Source organism: Indicator indicator, chromosome 2, assembly GCF_027791375.1.
Source record: "Indicator indicator isolate 239-I01 chromosome 2, UM_Iind_1.1, whole genome shotgun sequence".
NCBI lineage: Eukaryota > Metazoa > Chordata > Aves > Piciformes > Indicatoridae > Indicator > Indicator indicator.
The window spans coordinates 59,667,406-59,695,091 of NC_072011.1; the positions used below are offsets into that span (position 1 = coordinate 59,667,406).

General features: G+C 47.2%; 1 protein-coding gene across 1 annotated transcript; it reads left to right on the top strand.

Annotated features, from left to right (window-relative positions):
- SEC23B (SEC23 homolog B, COPII coat complex component) lies at positions 1–27,686 on the top strand. Its single transcript, XM_054399289.1, has 20 exons — positions 1–31; positions 2,926–3,161; positions 5,006–5,063; positions 5,663–5,749; positions 7,072–7,308; positions 7,676–7,761; positions 8,457–8,601; positions 9,087–9,245; positions 11,310–11,425; positions 13,022–13,145; positions 14,957–15,037; positions 16,414–16,503; positions 17,707–17,813; positions 18,509–18,662; positions 20,565–20,642; positions 21,136–21,297; positions 22,134–22,220; positions 24,521–24,676; positions 25,242–25,307; positions 27,499–27,686. Exons 2-20 carry the CDS (start codon positions 2,941–2,943, stop codon positions 27,586–27,588), a joined length of 2,304 nt encoding a protein of 767 aa, XP_054255264.1. The 5' UTR covers positions 1–31; positions 2,926–2,940; the 3' UTR covers positions 27,589–27,686.

The window sequence follows — 27,686 nt, forward strand, 5'->3', positions numbered from 1 at the left end:
GAGCGGCGGCGGCTGTGAGCGGCGCGGTGCGGTGCGTACGCTGAGGGTGGTGCTCCCTGCCGGGTCCCCGTCGGTCCCCGTCCATTGGGGCCGTCTTGAGGCTGGGGGGGATGGTGGTGTCGCTTGTGAAAGGAGGTTGAGGGAGGTGTTGGGTCAGTGAGGGGGGCTGGAGAGAATGGTGGCGTCTCTTGCGAGGGGGAGCTGGGAAGTCAGTGGTGTCCCTATAATGCGAGCTGGGGAGGGGGTCTGCGCTGTCCCCCTTTGTGGAGGGCCTGAAGGAGTCTGTGGTGCCCTCATATGAGGAGGATCTGACGGGGATCTGTGGTCTCTTGGAAAGTGCTGGGGGCAGTCAGTGGTGTCTCCTACAGAATGGGGAGGGGTCAGTAGTGTCTTATAAGGGGGTGCTGGGCAGGGTTAGCGATGTTTCCTACAGCAATGCTTGCATGAGGGTCAGCAGTGTACGGTAAGAGCAGCACAGGGAGCTCAGCAGCTTCCTCTGGGGCTTGGTGAAGTCCCACAGGGCAAAGCTGGGACCAGCCAGGTGTTCTGGGGCTGTGCTGAGGGTCAGCAATGCAAGGGGGCAGTGCTTTACCCCATGGCAATGGTGGGGATCAGTAGTGTGGGTCAGAGGTGGTCCCTATGGCTTTGTTAGCAATCTGTGGTGTCCTCTGTATACTTTCTGCTGAAGGGCTGAGGCTCTGTGGTGTCCCCTATAGCATGCTAGGAAGCAGAAGCATTGCCTATAGCATTGCTGGAAGGAGTGAGGGTCAGCAGTGTCCCCTATAGCAGATCCTATATGGATTCTGGAATACTACCATTACTTTTCTGCTGAGGCTTTGCAGGTGTCCATCTTCTCTTGGACCTCCTCAAAGTAGGAATGGGCCCTGGAGGTCAATGTGGGACTAGGGCTGTAGGGTTTAGGGCACCTGATGCTAAAATGGTCTTACACAGCCCTCATTTAGGTGGGGGCACCTCCACTTTTTCTGCCCTGACCCCAAAGCAGGGATGCATCCTGTGCTAAACCCAGCCAGGCAACTAGGGCTTCACCAGGAGCAGGGGAGTATTGTTGAGCTGCAGTTGGAGGAACATGGAGTAAATTCACACTGAGAAACCAGTGCTAGATGTGTTTATCTTGGTGTTCTGATGCATGGGATCTTTCACAGGGAGGCTCAGCTCTGACTTTTACCCTGATGGACCTGTTTGTGGTGGGGCTGTGTTGCTGAACCCTTCTGTCTGTCTGTCCAGAGGTGGGGGTGAAAATATAGGGCAATTCCTTGTGAGCTTGATTTGTGTCCTTAATAGCAAGGTCAAAGAAAACATGGATGAGTGTGGAGGTCTGTAGGAAAACGTTACATCAAACTTCTGCTCCTCTGGAAGAGGGGATGCTTCTGATTTATTATGCCTATAGGCCCTTCTGAATTGCTTGCCTGAAGTGAGGACCTAGACCATCTGCAGCCACGGGTGAACCTTTGAGTTTCCTTGGCTGGAGCAGGACGTGGTGCTCCTGCTGCTTTTGTCCTTGTGAGTTGCTGGTGCTGTGTGGTTTGTGTGTGGGCTGGATTCAACAAGTGAAATTTTGATGTCAGAGACACCAAATGTGACAATAACCTGGGAGCTCTTCTTTGTATCTTAATCCAAAAAATATAGTAAGGTACTTAGAGAGTGACCTCTTTGGTGCACTAGGGATATCTCTCCTTGAGCAGCATGTCTTTTCTGAAGGCTGCTAGACTCAGTTCCTCCTCCTCTGGTTTCTGGGGCATGATACCATGCACAGAGGGTGTCTAAAATCACCAGAGACCATTTTTGACCTTTTTGGCTTTGCTTCCTTCTGTTTGCAAGCACATCAGGCTGGCAGGCAGATGACGATTCTGAGGAGTGTTTAGGTTTTAGACTTGGCCTCCTTTTCTCACTTTTCTCTGGTTTTAGCTAAAGGATTCAGGATGTGTTGTAAATCTGACCTGTTTTCCTTTATTGACTGGCGTCAGGACTGAGTAGGTATTGGGATGTTAAATGTGGATCACAAGAGAAAAGCACTTCTGACTTTTAGTGTCAGATTTCCTTGTTTCTTGGTTGGACTTGGTGGTGTTTTAATTGTCTGGAATGCTGTTGATAGGACTGGACAGAAGAAATGAATCACAGAATGGTTTGTGTTGGAAGGGACCTTAAAGGTCATCCATTTCCAACCTCTCCTGCCATGGGCAGGGACACCTTCCACTAAACCAGGCTGCTTGAGGTCCTGTCCAGCCTGGCTTTGAACACTTCAGGAAGGGGGTGTCTACAGCCTCCCTGGTCAACCTGTTCCAGTGTCTCACCACCCTCACTGGAAAGAATTTCTTCCTAATATCCAGCCTAAATCTCCCCTTTTCCAGCATAAAGCCATTCCCCCTCATCTTGTCACTATAAGCCCTTATAAAAAGTCCCTCCACACCTTTCTTGTAGGCCCTCTTCAGGTACTGGAAGGCTGCTATGAAGTCTCCCTGGAGCCTTCTCTTCTCCAGGCTGAACAGCCTCAACTCTCAAGAAGCAGCCTGTGCCCACAGGAGAGGTGCTGCAGCCCTCTGATCCTCTTTGTGGCCCTCCTCTGGACCAGAGGGTCCAACAGTTCGATGTCCTTACGTTGGGGGCACCAGAACTGGACACAGTATGCCGGGTGGGGTCTCACAGGTCTTCTACTCACAGTATAGGAGAAGAATCACCTCCCTCATCCTGCTGGTCACACTTTTGATGAAGCCTAGGAGAGGGTTGGCCTTCTGGGCTGCGAGGCCAGATTCCGCAGATAATGGGATTGATTTATTCTTAAGGAATTGGCTTTGCCCTGCAATCCCTTGTGCCTGCAGGCCGTTGATCTCCTACTGACTTCCTTTGCAGGACTGGTGTCCAGTTAGGAGTCGGCTGCTCAAGTGTGTATTGCTTATGTCCCTTCAGAGCTTCTGCAGCCCCATGGCGACGTACCTGGAGTTCATCCAGCAGAATGAGGAGCGTGACGGCGTGCGGTTCAGCTGGAACGTGTGGCCCTCCAGCAGGCTGGAGGCCACCAGGATGGTTGTCCCCCTGGCCTGCCTCCTGACCCCGCTGAAGGAGCGCCTCGACCTGCCTCCTGCGCAGTATGAACCGGTGCTTTGTAGCAGGCCGACTTGCAAAGCGGTGCTCAACCCGCTCTGGTATGAATTTGTTGCCTAGGGCTGGATAGTTTTGTGTCTGAACTTCAGCACTTCCTTCTCATTTTTCTCTGCTTGCTGCCTGGCAACCTTCTTCCGGTCAGACGTGGTGGGTTTGTTAAAATCCCTGTGTGCCTAATGAGACACAGAATCACAGAATCCTTCAGGTTGGAAAAGACCCTCAGGATCACCAAGTCCAACTGATAACCCTACTTTACAAGGTTCACCCCTAAACCATATCCCCAAGCACCATATCCAGACCACCTTTAAACACATCCAGGGTTGGTGACTCAAACACCTCCCTGGGCAGCACATTCCAATACCTGACCACTCTTGCTGGGAAAAAATTGTTTCTAATGTCCAGTCTAAACCTACCCATACGTTGAATGCTAGACTGTCACTAGAGCTGCCAGAACCAGAGGAGAGAGAGAGAAGCTTTTGGGGAGGCTCTTAGGGCAGGCATGATATGGAAATCATGGAGAAAAGAAGGCTCCGAGGTGACCTTCTTGTGGCCTTCCAGTATCTGCAGCGGCCTACAAGAAAGGTGGGGAGGGACTTTTTAGGATCTCAGGTGGTGACAGGACTAGGGGGAATGGAATAAAGCTGGAAGTGGGGAGATTCAGGCTGGATGTGAGGAAGAAGTTCTTCACCATGAGAGTGCTGAGAGCCTGGAATGGGTTGTCCAGGGAGGTGGTTGAGGCCCCATCCCTGGAGGTGTTTAAGGCCAGGCTGGATGAAGCTCTGGCCAGCCTGATCTAGTGTGAGGTGTCCCTGCCCATGGCAGTGGGGTTGGAACTAGATGGTCCTTGTGGTCCCTTCCAACCCTGACTAAAAATTATTTATTATTTAAATGGCCAATGGTTACCACCTCAGGGAATTTTTTGGTGAATGATCAAGCTTAAACCAAACAAAGATGCTGATTATACTCACATTGTTCTCTGAGCTGTAATGTTCACTTGATTTCCTGCTTCCTACACATCCTGCTGCCTGTAGGTCAGTTCCAGTGTGAAAAGCAAGGTTTTTTTTTAAGTTTTTGCTCAGAATTTAAGAGGAATAATCTCAGTCCCAAAATGATGTGATAAGCTCAAGGCTGAGAAAAGCAGTCAAGGCCAGAAGGAGATCAAGCTCATGGAAATAAGAGCATGGCCAGGCTTTACTGCATCAGCAGTTACAGGATGTTGAAATGGGCTGAGAAGAGTAAACTCTGTGGGGCAGGGAGCAGCCTGTTTGTTCAGTGTTTGCACAGGATCTGGATGAATGGCTCCTGCTGCTCTATGACTGGAGTACTTGTGTGGAACAGCTGAACAAACAATTAGAAGACTAAGATCAGTCCAAGTGTAGTGAAAGAATGATTAGACTCAAGTCTTTGTCTGCCAGAGACACCTCCAGAGAGCTGTCATTGGGCTGAAAGCTGCAGGGCTGGGTGAGTTAATGGACTTCTTGGCAGTAAAAGAGTTTGAATTGTCATTCACTTTGGAATCTGATACTCTGTTTCTTCCTCAGTGCTCTGAACCAGTGTAAATAAACAGAATCATAGAATTGTTTTGGTTGGAAAAGACCTCTAAGATCATCAAATCCAACCATCAAGCCAACACCACCATGCCCACTAAACCATGTCCCAGAGTGCCATGTCTACACATTTCTTGAACACTTCCAGGGATGGTGACTCCACCACCTCCCTGGGCAACCAATTCCAATGCCTGACCACTCTTCCTTTTCTTTCAGTAAAGAAATTTTTCCTAATATCCAACCTAAACCTCTTCTGGTACAATTTCAGGCTGCAGTGGTGAAGCTGCACTGTAAAATTGCTCCTGGGGTTCTACTAACTGCTCATCTTTCTCTTGCAGCCAGGTGGACTATCGAGCCAAGCTCTGGGCTTGCAACTTCTGTTTTCAGAGAAATCAAGTAAGTTGGAAAAAGCTTCAGCCCTTCCATATTCTCAGTGAACATTTTGTTGTTGGCCTCCCCTGGCAAAGGATAAATTTAATGTGTCTGGATACTTTCCCTTGGCCCTTTTCTCTTGCTGACCCCAGACCAGAGGGCTGGAACATCTACCTTACAAAGAGAGGCTGAGAGACCTGGGGCTGTTTAGCGTGGAGAAGAGCAGACTGAGGAGGGATTTTATCAATGCTGATCCATAGCTAAAGGGTGAGGGGCAAGAGGATGGAGCCAGGCTCTTCTCAGTGGTGTCCAAGGACAAGGGGCAGTGGGCACAAACTGGAACACGGGAGGTTCCATGTAAACAGAAGGAAAAAAGTTCTTCCCTATGAGGGTACAGAGCCCTGGACCAGGCTGCCCAGAGAGGTTTTGGAGTCACCATCTCTGGAGGCATTCCAAACCTGTCTGGATGTGTTCCTGTGTGATTTAGTGTAGGTGATCCTGCTTTGGCAGGGGGGTTGGACTAGATGATCTTCAGAGGTCCCTTCCAACCCCTACCATTCTGTGAGAGCTCTGCATTTCTGTCCTGCAACTTCCTTGTCCTAATTTTTTGTTCTCTTTTTCAGTTCCCTCCAGCATATGCAGGCATCTCTGAAGTCAATCAACCAGCAGAGCTTATGCCTCAGTTTTCAACAATTGAATATATAGTGCAGGTAAATGAATCCCAGGCAAGTTTGAAGCCCCTCAGAATTGTCTTGTTTATGACAGATCTATGTGTTAGATTTACACAAGGTAATGCAAAGAAATAGCATTTCTGCAAGTGTCCTGGGTTAAGGCTGGGTGCCTTCAAGAAACCATAGAGAGGACCTTCAGGAGGTCCAAATGGGTTCAGCGGGTGAACAGGAAATTGTAATCTTTGGTATGCACTGGAACAGGCTGCCCAGAGAAGTTGTGGAGTCTCCTTTTCCGGAGACTTCTAAGATCCATCTGGATGTGTTCCTGTGTGACCTGTGCTAGATTCTGTGGTCCTGCTCTGGCAGGGGGATTGGACTCGATGATGTCTGGAGGTCCCTTCCAACCCCTAACATCCTGTGGTCCTGTATTTCATTCCCAGAATGCCTTGCATCTTTCCCTATATAAAGGGAGTGATCAGCTGACTCTTTCTCTTTCCTTCTCTCCCTTCTCCCAGGATGCAGTGAGCTGTATCTGGTGTGGGAGGTGAGGATTGTTCCAGGCTTGGTTGTGGCCTTCAAGGCCTGATAGGCTCAGTTGTGGCTTTCAAAGCCTGTTTGGGCCTACCATGGGGGTGTTCTCTGTTCTCTCTCTCTCTCTGTTCTCTCTCTCTCTCTCTCTCTCTGTTCTCTCTCTCTCTGTTCTCTCTCTCTCTGTTCTCTCTCTCTCTGTTCTCTCTCTCTCTGTTCTCTCTCTCTCTGTTCTCTCTCTCTCTGTTCTCTCTCTCTCTGTTCTCTCTCTCTCTGTTCTCTCTCTCTCTGTTCTCTCTCTCTCTGTTCTCTCTCTCTCTGTTCTCTCTCTCTCTGTTCTCTCTCTCTCTGTTCTCTCTCTCTCTGTTCTCTCTCTCTCTGTTCTCTCTCTCTCTGTTCTCTCTCTCTCTGTTCTCTCTCTCTCTGTTCTCTCTCTCTCTGTTCTCTCTCTCTCTGTTCTCTCTCTCTCTGTTCTCTCTCTCTCTGTTCTCTCTCTCTCTGTTCTCTCTCTCTCTCTCTGTTCTCTCTCTCTCTGTTCTCTCTCTCTCTGTTCTCTCTCTCTCTGTTCTCTCTCTCTCTCTCTGTTCTCTCTCTCTCTCTCTCTGTTCTCTCTCTCTCTCTCTCTGTTCTCTCTCTCTCTATTTCTATTGTCTCTATTATATATATATATCCTGTGTGGAGTCTTCTTTAATTACTTTAAGAGTCATTTTGGAGCTTGTCTTGCTCCATTAACCCAAGGCAGAGAGGGTTTATTTTATTCCTTGACTGGGTGTCTTATGAAGTGTGAGCTGGTCTCTGCACGTGCCTAGTAAATGCATCTCTCTTCACCACAGCGAGGTCCACAGACACCACTGATCTTCCTGTACGTTGTTGACACGTGCTTGGAAGAGGAGGACTTGCAGGCACTGAAGGAGTCCCTCCAGATGTCCCTAAGCCTGCTTCCTGCTGATGCCCTGGTGGGACTTATCACTTTTGGGAGAATGGTCCAGGTTCACGAGCTGAGCTGTGAAGGGATTTCCAAAAGCTACGTGTTTAGGGGCACAAAGGACCTGACAGCTAAGCAAATCCAGGTATGTTTTGCCATCTCCTAGGCCAGTGGCTTTTTCCTCTTAGCTTCGTTGACACCATTGCTGCTGTTTCAAGTGCTGGGCTCTCAGGGAGGAAGAAGGGTTCAGTGCTCTTAACGGTTAGCCAGTTTCCTTCCTAATATCTGTGCTGTCATTTGTAAATTCCTTGGAAACCTAAGAGAAAAGTTTGTGTATCTCACAGGTTGGATGCATTGATCCGTTGCTAATGAGAGGGCAAAGATTAATAATCTCACAGATTGTCATGTGTTTAATGTTACAGTATTGCAGGCCTCTGGGTGTATTGACACCAAGTAGTATGTTTAGCATTTAAACAGCACAGCTTCTCTGCCTGTTCTTTACTTTTCTCTAGGATATGCTTGGGCTTTCAAGGCCAGCTGTTCCAGTTCAACAGGGAAGACCTCTTCAAAGTCCAGACCAACCTGTTATTTCAAGCAGGTAAGTTTGCAGCAGCACAGCAGAAGAGCTGTATTTGCCTCTGTGAATGCAGCTTTCTCTTTCACAGCTCCTCTTTTTCACCTCTTGTACATTTTGGGAGACTAAATCATCACTGAAGCTCTTTCCTATGTGTTATGTGATTTTGCCTTCTTGTCAGTTCTTTGATGTCTTGGTCAGTTTGTTTTTTTCAATATTGCACAGCCCTATTATCTTGGAAAGTTTGGATCACAGAATGCATTGGGTTGGAAGGGACCCTCAAATGTCATCTTGTCCAACTCCCTTGCAGTGAACAGGGACATCTCCAACTAGATCAGGTTGCTCAGAGCCCCATCAAGTTTGACCTTGAATGTCTTCCAAGGATGGGGCAACCTTTTCCAGTATTTCACCACTCTCATTGTAAAGATCTTCCTCCTTATGTCCAGCCTAAATCTACCCTGCTCTAGTTCCAAACCCTTGTCCATCTTCCTATACCTACAGGCTGTTCTAAACAGCCCATCCACTGCCTTCCTGTAGGCTCCTCTCAGAATGCTGCTAGAAGGTCTCCTTGGAGCATCCCTGGATGTAAAAAGGGCACATGTGACGTGACATTTTGCTTCTGAGACTCTCTCAGTGCAACTTCTGTGTGTTATGAGCAACAAGGCACTTTCAGTCTTCTCTAAACTTACAGGAAACCATTTTATTTGGATATTTTGCAGGTTTCTGCAGCCAGTACACAAGATTGACATGAATTTAACAGACCTGCTTGGAGAGCTGCAGAGGGACCCATGGCCAGTAACCCAGGGAAAGAGGCCTTTACGTTCCACTGGAATAGCTCTTTCAATTGCTGTTGGCTTACTGGAGGTATTCTTGGTGCTCTTCTTTGAGATGAGCTGGGCCAAGTAAGCACCTGGCAGTCTTTGCAGGTGCCAGTCCAGCTTCTATCTGTGGCCCAGTTAGGTTGGGCTGCAGAGGTGGTAATTTCTCACTGCTGACATGTCAAATGTATCATCATCAGCCGCTGTAGTTTACATCTAAGTGGTGAAACCTGCAGGTGTTTAAAGGTCTCTTGATTCTTGTGTGTATTGCCATGTGGTGGTGAATGCACTGAGTTTATCAGAGGGTCATCTAAGAAGTAAAAAGAACAGAAGCTGCTTGTTTCCTGTTGTGAAGACATGAAACTTGGTGTGGCTTTGGTCTGAAGATGAGTGCTGTGGCTGTCAGGAAATGCATTGCTGTTTATCAAGGTGGCTTCTAGCATCGATGCCTTTAATCAGTCTCTCTCTTCCCCCACCCCCCCACCTTGTTTTTACCTCTCTCTCTGAAATTAATCTTCGTGTTTATTTTAGGGCACGTTTCCAAACACAGGGGCCAGAATAATGCTGTTTACAGGTGGGCCACCCACACAAGGACCAGGCATGGTGGTAGGAGATGAGCTGAAAACACCTATCCGTTCTTGGCACGACATAGAGAAGGACAACGCCAGGTTCATGAAGAAGGCCACCAAAGTAGGTGCTAGTTCCTGCTGGTTGTGTTTGCAAACAAAACCTGAGCAGGTCCAGAGGAAGGCTACAAAGGTGATCAGAGGTCTGGAGCACCTCCTCTATGGGGACAGGCTGTGAGAGTTGGGGCTGTTCAGCCTGGAGAGGAGAAGGCTCTGGGGAGACCCTATAGAGCCCTTCCAGTACCTGAAGGGGGCCTCCAAGAAAGCTGGGGAGGGACTTTTGACAAGGGCTTGTAGTGATAAGTTGAGGGAAAATGGCTTTAAGCTGGAAGAGGGGAGATTCAGACTGGATATTAGGAAGAAATTCTTTATAGTAAGGGTGGTGAGATACTGAACAGGTTTCTCAGGGAGGTTGTGGATGCCCCTTCCCTGGAGGTGTTCAAGCCCAGGTTGGATGGGGCCTTGAGCAACCTGGTTTAGTGGGAGGTGTCCCTGCTCCTGGCATGGGGGTTGGAACTACATGGCTTTTAAGGTCCCTTCCAACCCAAACCATTCTATGATGATGATAAATATTGTGTCAGAACACTAAATGGCAGCTGGGAAAAGAACACAAACCTTCACATTCTGCTTTGTTGGCAGCTGCCCAGTATCCTTCCCTGTGGAACAAACATATTCTGTTCTCTTGGTGTGTCCAGATATTTGCATGGTTATTCTTAAGTGCCTGAACCTTTTGTGTATATTAAATTGTGAGAATGGTCAAGGGAAGCCTCTGGAATACTGCATCCAGTTCTGGGCTCCCCATTTCAAGAAGTACAAAGAACTACTGGAGAGAGATGAGAGCAGAACAGAGGGGCAGAATTGCTTCTTTGGATGCAGCCCAGGACACAGTTGGCCTTTTGTGCAAGTGCACATTGCTGGCTTATGTTGAGATTTTCATCAGCTGACCACACCCAAGTCCTTCTCCTCAAGCCAGCTCTCAAGCCACTCCTCACCCTGTCTATGTTTGCTTGAGATTGCCCTGACCCTCATGCAGGACCTTGCACTTGGCCTTGTTGAACTTCATGAGGTTGGCATTGGCCCACTTTTTAAGCCTGTCCAGGTCCCTCTGGATGGCATCTCTTCCCTCCAGCGTGTCAACCAGGCCACGCAGCTTGGTGTCATCAGCAAACTTGCTGAGGGTGCCTCAGTCCCCCTGTCTATATTGCTGACAGAGATGTTAAACAGTTCCAGTCCCAGTACCAACCCCTTAGGGACAGCACCCTTTGCTGGTCTCCATTTGGACATTGAGCCATTGACCACAACTCTCTGAGTGCATCCCTCCAGCCAATTCCTTATCCAGTGAGGGGTCCACCCCTCAGGTCCATGTTTTTCCAGTTTGGTGACCAGGATATCATGTGGGACAGTGTCAAACTCTTTTCAGGAGTCCAGCTAGATGACGTCAGTTGTTTATGCGCTGATGCCGTAACTCCCTCATGGCTGTTTAGTTCCCATGACACTAGTAATTGCTTCATTGGCACCTTGTGTTTCATGTGGTGGCCTCACAGCTGAAGGACAGTAGAAGATGTTACAGTATGAGAGCTGAAATCCCCCTCCCACACCAACAATAACCAGGCTAGCTCAGTCTGGAAGCAAATCAAACTGTATTCACAGGCAAAACTACAATCTATGATGAAATGCAATGAATATGTACAAATACACACTATTCACAACACTTACAAATAAGTACAATCAACAGAAAAGCACAACCAAGCCCCCTGGCTTCCCCCTAAAGGGCCAAGCCACAAGGACTCCCCCCAGACCACCCCTGGCAGAAGGCAGAGAGAGCCAAGAAGCAGAGAGGCTTAGCTTGTCAAGGTCAGTATGGAGGTGTGTGTTATCTTCAGCCAGAAAAGAAGCAGGCAGACTGAGGGAAGACTTCGGGACTGCCCAACCTTGTTTTGAGTAGTGATTCTTAAACATTTCTATCTCTCCAGTGGAAGTGCTTAGAATAATCATTATTTTGCTTTCTTACACCCAACAGTGATTTATTTACATTCTTTCACTTTCTCTGTTCCAACTTTGTGAAGAAAAATTCAAGACACAGTCTCACCTGTTGAAGCATCCTAAAGACCCTGTCTGTTTCCCCCAGCACTACGAGATTCTGGCCAATCGCGCTGCAGCCAACGGGCACTGCATCGACATCTACGCCTGCGCCCTGGATCAGACTGGGCTGCTGGAGATGAAGTGCTGTGCCAACCTCACTGGGTATGTTTCCTAGCAGGACAGCACAAAGTTGGCACCTGTTTTTTTTGTTTTTTTGTTTTTTTTTTGAAAGGAGAAACCAGTTCAGAAAGCAGGGAATTTTTACTGTCGGGGCAAAAGGGCAAGATGGTTATCGTTCTGTTTCTAAACTGTGGTTTGAATTTGCCAGGAATTACTCTATGGCAAACCTCTCCTGATCCCAGCCTACATTTCTGAAGTCTCAAAACAGCGTGTGAGTTAGCACTGCTGGTAGCAAACTCAATGGCCTGCTTTGAGAAAGCTGTTCTAAAGCATGGTGCAACATGTCTTTTGCCAAATGCCTTTTTGCCTCTTTGGGAGCAAGTATCCTTTGTAGAATTTATGGCACAGAAATGCTGAGCTTGGTGGCCTGTGCATGATCAAATTGCCAGGTTAGAAGCCTTCCTTGTAGAAGCCTTCCTTGTAGAAGCCTTCCCATTACTGGGGAAGGACTGTTTAGAGGGGCCTGTGGTGATAGGACATGGGGCAATAGTTTGAAACTAGAGCAGGGTAGATTTAGATTGTGCATAAGGAGGAAGATCTTTACAATGAGAGTGGTGAAATACCAGAACAGGTTGCTCAGAGGGGTGGTGGAGGCTGCATTTCTGGAGTAACTCAAGGTCAGCATTGATGGGGCCCTGAGCAGCCTGATCTAGTTGGAGATGTCCCTGCTCACTGCAGGGCAGTTGGATGAGATGACCTTCGAGGGTCCCTTCTAACTTAATGCATTCTCTGATTGTATGGGACAGATTTTCTCTTCTTAACAGCTCGCTCACACTTTCTCCAGGGATTCTTGGTTTCCCTGGATCCAGTTTTAAGTGACGTCTCTAAGGGGTACATGTCTGTTCCATGTGGCTGAAAATGTTACAGTCTCTGTGAGGAAGGCTGTGTGCTAACCTGGGCCTTTTGGAGACTCCTCATGTCTTGATGGCCATTTAACATCAGCCACATCTACAGAGTCAAAGGATAGTTTACTTGGTCTGCGAGTTTTGAATGTCTCCAGAGATGGAGACTCCACCGCCTCTCTGGACAGCCTCTTCCAGTGCTCTGCCACCCTCAGAGTAAAGAAGTTTCTCTCATGTTTAGATAGAACTACTTATGTTCAAGTTTGTGCCCATTATCCCTTGTCCTGTCACTGGGCACCACTGAAGAAAGCCTGGTCCCATCCTCCTGATACCCATCCTTTAAGTATTTCTAAGCACTGATGAGATCCCTCCTCAGTCTTCTCTTTTCCAGGCTAAAAAGACCCAATTCTCTCAATCTTTTCTCACAAGAGAGATGTTCCAGTCCCCTCAGCATCTTTGTAGCCCTTTTCTGTCCTCTCTCCAGCAAGTCCCTGTCCTTGAACCGAGTTGCCTGGAACTGGACCCAGTAATGCATTAACTTGTCTGGCTTTGGAGGAGATGTCCATGAGTCTATTCCCTGATGTGAATTCCACCTGTGCAAAGGCATGCTTTCACACAGTCTCTGCATGTGTTTGCATGTGTGAGAGCTGGAGGGATGTATCCTTGGTGCTTTACTTCTACTTCCCAGTTGTTGATGTTCCCTTGTATATCTTTTTTCTTTTTTTTTTCTCCCCAGAGGACACATGGTGATGGGAGACTCCTTCAACACTTCTCTCTTCAAGCAGACCTTCCAGAGGGTATTTAACAAAGGGTTCAACGGGGAATTTCGGATGGCTTTTGGTGCAAGTTTAGACGTGAAGGTGAGAGGCTGGTTTCTTTGGATGGCATTAACTAGGCAATACAAATGCTGTTCACAGAATCACAGAACGGTAGGGGTTGGAAGGGACCTCTGGAGTTTGACACCAATCCCCCTGCCAGAGCAGGCTCACCTAAAGCAGATCACATAAGAACACGTCCAGGTGGGCTTGGAAAGTCTCCAGTGCCAAGGACTCCACCACCTCTCTGGGCAACCTGTTCCAGTGCTCTGCCATCCTCACAGGAAAGAATTTCCTTCTCATGTGTAGATGAAACTTCCTGTGTTCAAGTTTACGCCCATTACTTCTTGCCTAGTCACTGGGGGACACTGAAAAGAGTCTGCTCCATCTTCCTGACACCCATTCACTCAGCATTTCAGTCTCACCTGGTCATTACAAAAATACAGATAGAATCATAGAATCAAGAAGGCTGGAAGAGACCTCAAAGATCATCGAGTCCAACCTGTCACCCTAAACCTCATGACTATCTAAACCATGGCACCAAGTGCCACGTCCAATCCCCTCTTGAACACCTCCAGGGATGGTGACTCCACCACCTCCCTGGGCAGCCCATTCCAATGGCCAACCACTCTCTGTGAAGAACTTTCTCCTCACCTCCAGCCTAAACCTCCCCTGGTGCAGCTTGAGACTGTGTCCTCTTGTTCTGGTGCTGGTTGCCTGGGAGAAGAGACCAAACCCAAACAAGTGGTGTCCCTAAGGGGTCTGTGTTGGGACCAGTGCTGTTCAATATCTTCATCAGTCATAGAGACAGGAAGATTGAGGGCACCCTCAGCAAGTTTTCTGATGACACCAAGCTGTGTGGTGTGGTTGATAGGACTGAAGGATGGGATGCCATCCAGAGGGACCTGGAGAGATGGGCCTAGGAGAACCTTATGAGGTTCAATAAAGCAAAGTGCAGGGTCCTGCACCTAGGTCAGAGTAATCCTAGATATCAGTCCAGGCTGGGGGATGATGAGATTGAGAGCAACCCTGCAGAAAAGGACTTGGGGGTGCTGGTGGATGAGAAGCTGGACATAAGCCAGCAATGTGCACCTGCAGCCCAGGACAGTGGCATCCTGGGCTGCGTCAAAAGAAATGTGGCCAGCAGGTTGAGAGGTGATTCTGCTGCTTTGCTCTGGTAAGACCTTAGCTGGAGTATTGTGTCCAGCTCTAGGGCCCCAACACAAGAAGGATATGGACCTGCTACAGCAGGTCCAGAGGAGGGTCATAAATATGATCAGAGGGCTGGAGCACCTCTCCTTTGCAGACAGCTAAGGAGAGGTGGGGTTGTTCATCCTGGAAAAGAGAAGGCTCTGGGAAGACCTTATAGCTGCCTTTCAATATATCAAGGGGACCTACAGAAAGGTTGAGAAAGGACTGTTTAGAAGGGTCTGTAGTGGCAGGATGAGGGGCAATGGTTTGAAAGTAGAGCAGGGTTGATTTAGGTTGGACATAAGGAGGAAGTTCTTCAGAGTGAGGCTGGTGAAACAGGTTTCCAGAGATGTGCTGGAGGCTCCATCCCTGGAGACATTAAAAGTCAGCATTGATGGGGCCCTGAGCAACCTGATCTAGTTGGAGATGTCCCTGCTCACTGCAGGGATGTTGGACAAGATGACTCTTCCCACCCAGTGCATTCTATGACCTGGGAAGGTGCTCAAGAGATGCTTTCTTCAACAGTTGTGCGTGCACATTACTGATCAAAGCTGAGCTGCTGATGTGGTCTGTGTGTATTCTGTTTGACTGACTTGATTTAAAAAACAATAACGAAAGTTGCTTTTAATTTTTTTTTAATTTGTTTTATTTTAATCTTTTTCTAGACCTCTAGGGAGCTGAAAATTGCAGGAGCTATTGGACCATGCATATCCCTGAACGCCAAAGGGCCCTGTGTCTCGGAAAATGTGAGTTGGTGCCACGGGGGAAAAACACTTGAATAAGGAAGTAAATAATGGTGCAAAGTTTCTGTCTAGACCTCCAGCTCAGATAGTCAGAATTTTCAGGGAGAAGAACAATTTGGAAACATCCCAAGGAAAACATAGTCTCTTCTAGAAGGAATTCTTGCCTCATAATGCTGTCTGTTAATGGTGTGGCATTCAGCAAGTTCATTCACAGCCGAAAAATAAGATCTCTAGAATCATCCAGTGGTTTGAGTTGGAAGGGACCTCCAAAGGTCACCTAGTCCAAACCCTTCTGCAGTAAGCAGGGACATCCTCAACTAGGTCAGAGCCCTGTTGAACCTCACCTTGAATATCTCCAACGATGGGGCCTCAACCACCTCCCTAGGCAACCTGTTCCAGTGTTCACTACCCTTGTGGTAAAGAACTTGTTCCTAACATCCAGTCTAACTCTACTCTTCATTAGTTTGAAACCACTGCCCCTCATCCTATCATTACAGGCCTTTGTAAACAATCTCTGTCCAAGGAAGAAGGCCTGAAGTAACTTGTACCTCTGAGCAGAATTTAACATAAGCTTGCCTTACAGAATCACGGAATTGTGGGGGTTGGAAGGGACCTCTGAGAGATCACCTAGTTCAAGTCCCCTGCCAAAGCAGGTTCACCTAGATCAGGTTGCCCAGGATCACAATGTCCAGGCAGATTTTGAAAGTCTCCAGAAAAGGAGACTCTACAACCTCCCTGAGCTGCCTCTTCCAGTCCCCCACCCTCAAAGTGGAGAATTTTAACCTCATGTTTAAATGAAACATGATAAGGTCCTACATCTGTCTTCTCCAGGCTGAAAAGTGCCAGGTCTCTCAGCCTCTCCTTGTAAGAGAGGTGCTCCAGTGTCCCCTGACCATCTTTGTGGCCTTCTGTTGGCTCTCTTCAGTAGTTCCCTGGCTCTCTTGAACTGGGGAGCCTAGAACTGGACCCAGAATCCTGTTGGCCTTCTTGGCCACTAGGACACATTGCTGGCTGATGGTGAACTTGTTGTCCACCAGCACTCTCAGGTCTTTCTCCACAGAGCTGCTTTCCAGCAAGTCAAACCCTAACCTGTTCTAGTGCAGAGGGTTATTCCTCCTGAGTTGCAGGACTGTGCACTTGCTCTTGTTGAACTTCATGAAGTTCCCCCCTGCCCAGCTCTCCAGCCTGTCCAGGTCTAGCTGAATGGCAGCACAACCTGATGGGTTGTCAGCCACTCCTCCCAGTTTGGTATCAACAGCAAATTTGCTGGGGGTTCACTCTGTCCCTTTATCCAGGTTGTTGATGAAACTATTGAACTGGACTACTTACCTTCTAGCTGCTAGATACAAAAATGCTGCTTGCTTTTCCATTCTCTGCAGGAGCTTGGAATTGGAGGAACATCTCAATGGAAAATATGTAGTCTGGATCCTAGCACAACTCTGGCCATTTACTTTGAAGTAGTAAATCAGGTCAGTCCTGCCTTCTTTATTGTTTTGATCATCTTTTTGCACTCCAAACAAACTGTTTTTCACAGGGCCAAAAAAATGCAATGCAATGACAACCAATTGTTTTGTGCCAAAGAAGGAACCTCAGAGGTTGTTTTCATAAATTGCCTCCTAATTGTGTTCTGTACGAAACCTGTGTTCTTTCCTTGTCTTGTTTAAATTATTTATTTAACAAAGAACAAGCTGTCTTCTTGCCAGTAGGTGTTGTGGAGAATATAAATACCTTCCAATTGTTGGAGAATTTGTCCTCCAAGATGTATTAACTTGATGGCTCAGAAGTAACTTCTGGCTGGAGGAATTACAGAATGATTTGGGTGGAAAGGGTCTTAAAGATCTAGTTCCAACTCACTTGCCAAGGGCAGGGACACCTCCCACTAGACCAGGGTGCTCAAGGCCCTGTGCAACCTGGCCTTCAACACCTCCAGGGAGGGGGCATCCACAGCTTCCCTGGGTAGCCTGTTCCAGTGTCTCACCACTCTCGCTGCGAAGAATTTCTTCCTAATCTCCAGTCTAAATCTCCCTTCTTCCAGCTTAAATCCATTCCCCCTTGTCCTGTCACTACAAGCCTTTGTAAAAAGTGCCTTCCCAGTCCCTCCCAACAATTCCCTGTCCTTCTTGTTCTGGAGGCCCCAAAAGTTGACTCAGTACTCCAGATAGGGTCTCATGAGAGAAGAGCAGAGGTGCAGAATCACCTCCCTTCTCCTCCTGGTCAAACTTCTTTTGATGCAGCCCAGGACACAGGTGGCCTTCTGGGCTGCAAGCACAGAAGTTTCTGAGCATGTGGCAGCTAAAAGCTAAGAAGGGTACCCCAAAGGAATTTTATTCTGTGTGTAAGTTAGTCTCTTCTCCCTTGTGTGCACTTGTTCCTGTTGGGAATAGGATGGTCAATTTGCAAGACAGACCTCATATTGCCATTCTTATGTTCCCTGCAATAGATAATAAGTTGCTGCCAGCCTTTAAGGAACATACCCAATACTAAATGTGCCCAGTACCACTTGACTCTGTGTGCTGCTGGAAAACAGCTTACAGATTTGTCTGTCTTTTCTGGTCCATCTCTACCTTGTCCTTATGCTGTGATTCCTCACCTGATGCCCTGGATTGCTCTGTAGTGTACAGTCATGGAAAAGCCAGCCCATTTTGAAGGCTTGCCTTGTTTTATATTTGCAGCACAGTGCACCAATACCTCAGGGAGGCAGAGGAGCTGTGCAGTTTGTCACTCAGTATCAGCACTCCAGTACGCAGAGACGCATTCGTGTCACCACCATAGCCAGAAAGTGAGTATCCCATGATGACTCCTAGGCAGAATTCCAGTCTCTGCTGGAATTTTTCTAGCTTTTTGTTGCATGCATTGTTTGCAGAGTATTTTGGTACAGGGTGGGTGAATCTGGTTTGGGTTTTCACAGAGGCACAGAATGGTAGGGGGTTGGAAGGGGCCTCTGAAGATCATGTAGTACAACTCTTCTACTAGAGCAGCATCACCTAGAATAAATGACACAGGAACATGGGCAGGTGGGTGTGGAATGCCTCCAGAAATGGAGACTTCACAGCCTCTCTAGGCAGCCTGGTCCAGTGTTCTGCCATTCTCCAAAGGGAAGACTTTTCCCTTCTGTTTACATTGAACCTCCTGTGTTCCAGTTTGTGTCCACTGCCCCTTGTCTTGTCCCTGGGCACCACTGAGCAGTGTCTGGCTCTGTCCTGCTGACACTCTAGGTATCTGACCCTTTAGCTATTAATCAGCATTAATGAGATTCCCCCTAAGCCTCCTCTTCTCCAGGCTAAACAGCCCCAGCTCTCTCAGCCTCTCCTCATAAGGTAGATGTTTCAGTCCCCTCAGCATCTTAGTCCTTGTTGAACTGGGAAGCCCGAAGCTGGATGCAGTATTCCAGAGGAGGCCTCAGCAGGCCAGAGCAGAGGGAGAGGAGTTTTGCTGAGGAGTGCACATATCACTAACCCTTAACTAACCCTTTAGTTGGGCAGATGCACAGAGTCAGCTCCAGCACATAGAAGCTGCATTTGACCAGGAGGCAGCTGCTGTGCTGATGGCACGGCTGGGAGTGTACAGAGCTGAGTCTGAGGAGGGACCTGATGTTCTGCGATGGTTGGACAGGCAGCTGATCAGACTGGTAAGAACAACAGACTGCAGCTGGGTACACTCTGGAGTTTTGGTAAACGTGGCCTTTGAAAAATGGAAGCAGCATTCTTTTTCCAGACCTGCCTGCTTCATCTGTGCTCTGATCACAGGGCTGTTGTGCACAATGCCTCAGGAGTTAGCATGATCAGTGAGTTTGTGAGGGAGTAGGTAAACAATCTAGCATGCTGAAAGAAGTGAGAGTGAGACACGGGATAATGCATGTGGGAAGGGACCTCTGAAGGTCTCTGGTTCAACCACCTGCTCCAAGTAGAGCCAGCTTTGAAGTTACAGCAGGTTCTTCCAGATCTTGTTCAGGCAAATTTTGAAGCTCGTCAAAGATGGAGTTTCTCCTACTTCTCTTGACAGTTTGTTCCAATTTTTAATCACATCCCATTGGCCTCAGCCCATTGATTCAGCCTGCCCAAGCCTCCAGCTTGGACATCAACACTCCCACCCAATCTGCAAACTAGGTGCCTTTGATCCCCTCATGCAGATCTTTAGTAAAGATACTGAAGAGAACTGGCCCCAGCACTGAGCCCTGGGGAGCACTAATTGTGACCAGCCACCAACTGGATTTAACTCCCTTCCCACTGCTATTTGGGGCTGGCCATCCAGCCAGTTTTCAACCCAGGAAAGTCTCCACCCATTCAAGCCATGGGCAGACAGTTTCTCCAGGAGGATACTGTGGGAGACAGTGTCAAAGGCTTTACTAAAGTCCAGGATAACAACATTCACAACCTTTCCCTCATCCACTAAGCAGGTCACCTGGTCATAGAAGGAGATCAAGTTCATCAAGCCCTTCATGAGCCTGTGCTGACTGGGCTGGATCACTTGCTTGCTCTGCACATGCTGAATATTGGCACTCAAGATGATCTTCTCCATGACTTTCTTTGGCACCAAGATCAAGAACAAGTATCAAACAAAGATCTGAGCACCAAAGCACACATAAGGATGTTGAAATGATTGTGGAGTCATTTTTAGTTAAATTGCTAAAACCATCTATGCTTTTAATTTTCAGTGAAGTAGCTGGTGAAATGCCAGGCTGCTGCTGTCTTGGAGGGCAATATGTTGTTGCAGAAGTGCTTCATAGGGGCTGGAAGGAACCTCTAAAGGTCATCTAGTCCTACCCCCTCTTCAGTAAGCAGGGACATCCTTAACTAGATCAGGTTGCCCAGAGCCCTGTCAAGCCTGACCTTGAATATCTCCAGGGATGGGGCCTCAACTACCTCCCTGGGCAGCCTGTTCCAGTGTTCCACCACCCTCACAGTGCAGAACTTGGTCCTAACATCTAATCTAAATCTACTCTTCTCTACTTTGAAACCATTGCCCCTTGTCCTATCACTGCAGACCTTTGTAAACAGTCTTTCTCCATCCTTCTTATAGGCACCATTCAGGGTACTGGAAGGCTGCTATAAGATCTCCCTGGAGCCTTCTCTTCTCCAGGCTGAACAACCCCGGTTCCCTCAGCCTGTCATAGCATACAGAGCAGCTTAGGTGTAATGTAGTATCCCTGAATTAACGAGAAAAAAATTGGGTGGTACTAGAAGTACTATTTCATTAATTCTTAGGTCATTTCAAGTCTCTATGAAAATGAATAAAAAGATCAAAACCTCTTTCTCATTTCACTAAGATACAGAAATGACTGACTTTGAGAGCGTGTAAATTTCGTATTGTTATTGTCACATTCATGTCTTGGTTGTTTTGTTTAAAACAACCAAAAGATTGCAAACAAAGAAACAAACAAAGAAACAAACAAAAAAAAAAAAAAAAAAAACAAAAAAAAAAAACAACAAAAAACCAGAAAAAATCAACAACCAACCAAAGCCAAAAACCTTAATTCTTTAAAGTAGAAAACCCAGAGACATAACCAAAGTATCCATTTTGCTTCCAACAGTGTCAGAAATTTGGCCAGTACAACAAAGACGATCCCAACTCCTTCAGGTTGTCAGAAGCATTTTCTTTGTATCCCCAGGTAAGAATTTCACTTCCTACAGTCATGATAAAAGTGTAGAAGGGTGAGGGAAGAATGATGGCAAAACATCTTGTACTGTTTATCAGGTTCAAGAGGAAATGAGCAGATGTTTTCTTTATTGGGTGGGTTAGGTCTAGTTGTTCAGCAGCATGACTGACTGATGAGGGAAGAGCTCTGTGGAGTTATCCATCATAGAATGGTTTGGGTTGGAAGGAACCTTAAAGATCATCTAGTTCCAACCTCCTGCCGTGGGCAGAGATACCTCCCACTAGACCAGCTTGCTCAAGGCCTCATCCAACCTGGCCTTGAACATCACCAGAGAGGGGGGGCATCCACAACCTCCTTGGACAACCTGTTCCAGTGCCTCAGCGCCCTAGGAGTGACTTTTTTTTGTTCCAAACAATTCAGTGTTCAGAAAGATTAGACTAGGGTGCAGAAGTTTTGGCAGCACACTGACATTTTTCTTCTCTTCTCTCTCATCTTTCTGGTGCAGTTCATGTTCCACCTGCGCCGCTCCCCCTTCCTGCAGGTGTTCAATAACAGCCCAGATGAATCTTCTTATTACCGTCACCACTTTGCTAGGCAAGATCTCACCCAGTCTCTCATTATGATCCAGCCCATCCTTTATGCTTATTCCTTCCATGGACCTCCTGAGGTGAGTCCCTGTTTTAACAGTGTTGTGGTTTGGATTGCACCACACAGCAGTTTGGAAATTTACCCCAAGGAGTAGTAAAGTGAAATTATATTTACAAAAGTAGACCAAATATAAAAGCATAAAAAGCAATAAACATATACAGAATATATTTACAGTTCAACAACAGCACAACACCCCCTTGTACAATAATTCAGCTCTCCCCTCCTGTACAGACTCACACTCTCCTGGACACAAAGGCCCAGAGGACTGTGCTAGACTGTGTTGTCTCTATCCTATCGCAGTACATTACAGAAGACAGCCACCCAGGCAAGCAAGGTCAAAGGCAGAGACAGAGAAGCAAGAAGCCAGACAAGGGAGACCCCAGAGAGAGAAAAAATCAAGCTTGTGCTGCAAAATATAGAAGAAATTCTGCAGACCAGTTGGATGAGATAAACTTCTCTCTCATTATTCTGTCCAGCCCCTAGACTGGAATCCTCTGGTGGAAAACCTTGTTTACAATTAAGCATAGCCCTAAAACTGTAACAAATAGGAAGAGATGGATCAATCCAAAATGAATATTCACTCAGAGTAACACTATTCCACCACAAAGACCCTCACATATATATGTTTTTATGCAAGGTAATTATTAAAGGATGAGATGAGGCAATGGTATTACGTTTGCAGTAAGTTTACGCCTTTGATTAGAAAAGAAACCAAACCAAACCAACCCAACACCCACCCCAAAACAACCTCCCCAACAAACCCTGCTGAGCCATGAGCTGGCTTTTGACCAGCCATGAAGGTTAACACTGACTTCCTCCTCTTCTTTTTTTTTTTTTTTTTTTTTTTCTCCCCAGCCAGTTCTTCTGGACAGCAGTAGCATTCTTCCTGACAGAATCCTACTGATGGATACTTTCTTCCAGATAGTTATTTACCTTGGTGAGGTACAGTGAAACAGATTCTCTTTCTCCTTTTGCATTCTCTCCCTTCTGCCATGCAGCCTCACTGCTAGCATCAAATAAACTGCTTGCAGAGCCCATGGAAGCATAATGGCATCATATGACAGCATAATGACAGCATATACGTGCTGTCAGCTTTAATACAGTGTCCCAGTTAACCAAAAAAAAAAAATCCTACTGGAGTCACTCAGGATGTGTTCTCCACTGAGTAACATCTCTCAGGTTAGCTTGGTAGTGAACTTGGTCCCTTACCATGCCTGGAAAAGGCCAGAGAAACTTAAAACCAAGCTGAGCAGTTTGATTTTCAGATACTGGATGTTTTTAGCAGCTGCTCCTGTATTCTTTTTGTCATGACTGAGGTAAGTGCTTAGGTACTGGCCCTTTCTAAACACCCATATCACTATCCAAAGACTTGACTTCCCAGTGCCTCTTCAGTTTGCAGACCTGTAGAGCTGTATTTCAGTCCTGACAGGTTTTGTGATAGAGCTGGATAACAGAAATGTCTCAAAACTTAGTCATGGGGTAAGGGTGAAGAGGAAGCTGGATTTCCACTTCTTTATCTGTAATCTCCCTGTTCTTTGTGGGTTTTTTCTTCTATCCTTTATAGTCCTGCTATAGTCCTCCTGGGGAGTGGCCTTCAACCAGTTTGTTTAAAAGAAACGTGCCATCAGATAGGAGTAGTTTAAATAAACCCATCTTCACAGAATGGTAGGGGTTGGAAGGGACCTCTGAAGATCATCTAATCCAATCTGATAAAGCAGGTTCACCTAGAGCAGCTTGCCCAGGACTGCATCCAGGTGGGTTTGGAATCTCTCCAGAGGAGACTCCACCACATCTGTGGGCAGCCTGGTCTAGTGCTCTAGCACCCTCAAAGTAAAGAAGTATTTTTCTAGGGTTGAAGTGAAACCTCCTGCGTCCTAGTTTTGTATCCATTGCTCTGTGTCCTATCACTGAGCAGCACTGAAAAGAGTCTGGCCCCATCCTCTTGATCCTTACCCTTTAGATATTGATAAGATCCCCTCTCAGTCTGCTCTTCCCCAGGCTAAACAGCCCCAGCTCTCTCAGCTTCTCCTTGTAAGAGAGATGCTCCCCTAATCACCTTAGTGGCTCTCTGCTGGACTCTTTCTGGCAGTTGCCTGTCCCTCTTGAACTGGGTAGCCCAAAACCTGCTACAGTATTCCAGGTATGCTCTCACCAGAGAAGAGTAGAGTGAGTTTGTGGTAGCTCCTGATGTGACTCCATGTAGGATTTGTACCCTTGGATAAATGAGCAGGGATCCCCAGCTGACATGAACAGGAGCTGAATGCTGAAGTCAGCAAAGACAATAAGTCCTTCAACAGTTTGTGTCTGCTGTTGCAGAAGGAGAGACACTCAGCAAGGATGTGAAATTGAGAGAAAGGAAGAGCATGTGACCTGCATGTGTGCAGAACAATTGCTGACTTGAAAATGCCATCAGGCAAAGGCTGCTCAATTTAAGACCAAGTCAGGTCCACATGTCAGCGATTTCTAAACCCTTTGTGTATCTGTGTTGGTGCAGGCTGAAAGCTAACAGCTTGAAGATGACTGTCACTGAATGGTGAATGGTTCTTGCACAGTCTGCTGCCACAGCTTTTGTGTTGTGCTTGATTTTTAAATTCAGGAACAGAAAGTAGTTTTGGGCTCCTCACTACAAGAAAGACACTGAGGTACCTGAAGCAGGATCCAAAGAAGGGCAATCAAGCTGGTGAAGGGTCTAGAGAACAAGTCTTCTGAGGAGCAGCTGAGTGAACTGGGGTTGTTTAGTGTGGAGAAAAGGAGGCTGAGGGGAGACCTTCTCCCTCTCTACAACTCTCTGAGAGGAGGTTAGAGTTAGGTGGGGTTTGGCCTCTTTTCCCTAGTACAAGTGGTAGGACATGAGGAAATTGGCCTCAAGTTGCAGCAGGGGAGTTTTGTGTTGGATATTAGAAGAAACTTTTTCATGGGAAGGCTTCTCAAACACTGTATTAGGCTCTCCAGGGAGGTGGTTGAATCCCTATCCTTGGAGGTGTTCAAAAAACATGTAGACAGTATTTTGGGACATGATTTAGTGGGTGTGGTGGTGGTGGGTTGACAGTTGGACTTGATGATCTTAGAGGTCTTTTCCAGCCTTTATGATTCTAACAATGTTAAGTGCCAGAGTAACAAAAGCCTGCATTTGCCCTGCATTTGTCAGCAGGAATAGATGGAACATTCTGCTGCCTTAAGACCTGCAGGTTAAAAAGGATTTGCAGACATCTCTTTCATTTCCTCTCTTGCCCTGTCAACAGACTATTGCCCAGTGGCAGAAAGCTGGTTACCAAGACATGCCTGAATATGAAAACTTCAAGCACCTGCTGCAAGCTCCATTGGATGATGCCCAGGAGATCCTGCAGACAAGATTCCCAATGCCCCGTTACATCCACACGGAGCATGGGGGCAGTCAGGTGAGGAAGTTGAACAAGGACCTCTTTCTCTTGGTGAAGAAAAAGCTGTCTTTGTGCTTTGCTGGAAGGATGCTTCTGTCAGTGGTGATTTAGCTGTTTAAAATACAGAGCTCTCAAGAGCTTTTACTACAACTTTATCTTTCAATAAGCCAATCAGTTGCTTTTGAAATCTGAGAATGGAGAGAAAAAAAAAGCAACACATATATATATTCCCAAAGACTGGGAAAAGAAGTGATTTGGCTATGTATCCAAACATAACCAAGACAGGGAGCACAGTTAGATTGCTGAGATTATGCTAAATGTTTGACTATCTGTTGCTTTATTCTCTAATGCGCAAACGAGGCTACAAAACAGTTCCTCTTCTTGCTCAGCCTGGAACTGTTTGTTGTGCAACAGTTGTTTGTGCAGCGTGGCTGTTCCCAGACTTGGGACCTGTGCAAGTTAAAGGAGTAGCTTGCTTGCAAGAGCAGAGGAACATCAGCAGTTGTGTATCTAGGTAGGTCTGGAGGGAGCTGACAGGTCTGTCATTCTGCAGAGCTATTTCACTAATGGTTTGTCTTCATAGGCTCGATTCCTCCTGTCTAAAGTGAACCCTTCTCAGACCCACAACAACCTCTATGCTTGGGGACAGGTAAGCAATGGAACAGCTCCCTTGTGTTTGAGAATGGCCATTGGCTTGTTTGTCTGTGCAGTAGTCGTTGTGTTTTCACCACACAGCCACAAATGGTGTGCAGATCACGTTTGTCCTGTGGTGCCTGAAAGGTTTTTTTGGTAGATCATGCATAAGCAGATTTGAATTGAGTGAACCCTCAATAATTTTGCAGGTGACACCAAGCTGGATGGCTGTGTTGATCTGGTGGAGTGTAGGGAAGTTTTACAATGGGATCTGGACATGTTAGACCCATGGGTCAAGGCTAATTGTACGAGGTTCAACAAGGCCAAGTGCCAGGTCCTCCAACCTGGGTCACATCAGCCCCATCGTAAGCAACAGACTGGGGGATGTGTGTTTGGAAAGCTGTGACTTAGAGAGGGACCTGGGCATATTGGTTGATAGTCAGCTGAAATTAAGTCAGCAGTGTGCCCAGGTGGCCAGGAAAGCCAATGACATCCTGGCTTGGATTAGGAACACTGTGGCCAGCAGGAACAGGGAGGTGATCGTCCCTCTGTGCTCGGCACTGGTGAGACCATAGCTAGAGTATTGTGTTCAGTTCTGGGCCCCTCACTACAAGAAGGACATTGAGGTGCTGGAGTGTGTCCAGAGAAGGGCAGCAAGGCTGGAGAAAGGCCTGGAGCACATGGCCTACAAGGAGAGTCTGAAGGAGCTGGGGTTGTTCAGTCTGGAGAAGAGGAGGCTGAGGGGAGACCTCATTGCTCTCTACAACTACCTGAAGGGGAGGTTGGAGGAAAGAGGGCGCAGTCTCCTCTCCTTGGTATCAAGGACCAGAGGAAATGTTTTCAATCTGTGCCAGGAGAGGTTCAGGCTGGATGCTAGGAAATATTTCTTCACTGAAAGGGTTCTCAGACATTGGAATGGTCTGCCCAGGGCAGTGGTGGAGTCACCATCCCTGGAGGTGTGTATAAGCAGTGTGTGGAGCTGGTCCTCAGGGCCATGGTTTAGTGTTGACCCTTCAGTGCTGGGTCAAGGGTTGGACTGGATGAGCTTTGAGGTCTCTTCCAACTGGATATTTTCTGTGATTCTGCAAAAGTCTTAGAGTGCTTTGTGGTGCAAGGAGACAAGGTGCTTCTGTGTACCAAGGATCTGAAAATGGAATTACCAGCTTCAGGAATGGCAGCATTTTAAAAGACACAACTGATGTTGTCTCTAAAGCTTAGGCTTTAGAGTTAGATTTTTATTGAATGTGCTTACTAAACTCTGTAGGGAGAGAGCTGCCTGGATGCATTCCTGTGTGGACTACTCTAGGTGATCCTGCTCTGGCAGGGGGTTGGACTGGATGGTCTTTCAAGGCCCCTTCCAACCCCTGAAGTTCTGTGATGCCCTCTTTGCCACAAGGGCACATTGCTGTCCCACGGAGAACTTACTGTCCACTAGCACTCCAAGGTCTTTCTCCATGGTGCTGCTTCCCAGCAGGACATTCCCTAATCTGTACTGGTGCCTGCTGTTAATTCCTCCCCAGGTGCAGGACTCTACACTTGTCCTCACTGAACTTCAGCAGTTCAGATTGCACTAGAGGACTGTGTCAGTGCTGTTGCCAAAAAGTGGCACCTATCCACTAGATACCTGTTCCTCTGCAGGAAAATCATAGAATCAGAATGGCTTAGGTTGGAAGGGACCTTAGAGATCATCTATCTACTCCAACCTTCCTGCCCAAGATGCTTCTCAACTAGATTTGGTTGCTCAAGACCTAATCCAACCTGGATTGGATCCAGGGAGGAGGCATTCACAACCACTCTGGGCAAGCTATTCCAGAGTCTCACCACCATTGTACTGAAGAACTTCTTCCTAAGATCCAGTCTAAACCTGCTCTCTCTCACCTTAAAACCATTCCCCATTGTCCTGTTGTGGGACATCCTTAATGAAAGTCCCTCTCCAGCCTTCCTGTAGGCTCCCTTCAGGTATTGGAAGGCAGCTCTAAGGTCCACCTGGAGTCTTCTCTTCTCCAGGCCGAACCACCCCAGTTTCCTCCTCAGCCTATCCTCACAGCAGAGGTTCTCCAGCCCTTGGATCAGCCTCACTTGAAGGAAAAAAGGTGGTTGATTTAGCAGGCAGTTAGCACATAGGGCTGACATCTGATCTGCTCAGGGTTAGTTCCCAGTCTTAACAACAATATTATGGGCTCATTGTTGCTTTTGTTTTTGTGCAGGAATCAGGAGCTCCCATCTTGACAGATGATGTTAGTCTCCAGGTATTCATGGACCATCTGAAGAAGCTGGCAGTTTCCAGTGCATCCTGACTTTGATGGAATCAAGAACAGCAGCAGCGTTACATGGATCATGTTGATAACACAAGGGAAGCAAATTCCACACATTTCCTTCTTTCTCTCTTTTTAGA

Excerpts from the sequence above, each read along its gene's own strand:
- SEC23B (XM_054399289.1), top strand. The coding sequence starts at position 2,941 with ATGGCGACGTACCTGGAGTTCATCCAGCAGAATGAGGAGCGTGACGGC. Across the intron at positions 8,602-9,086 it reads TTGCTGTTGGCTTACTGGAG|GGCACGTTTCCAAACACAGG; the intron begins GTATTCTTGGTG and ends TGTTTATTTTAG. Across the intron at positions 21,298-22,133 it reads CCTTCCATGGACCTCCTGAG|CCAGTTCTTCTGGACAGCAG; the intron begins GTGAGTCCCTGT and ends TTTTCTCCCCAG.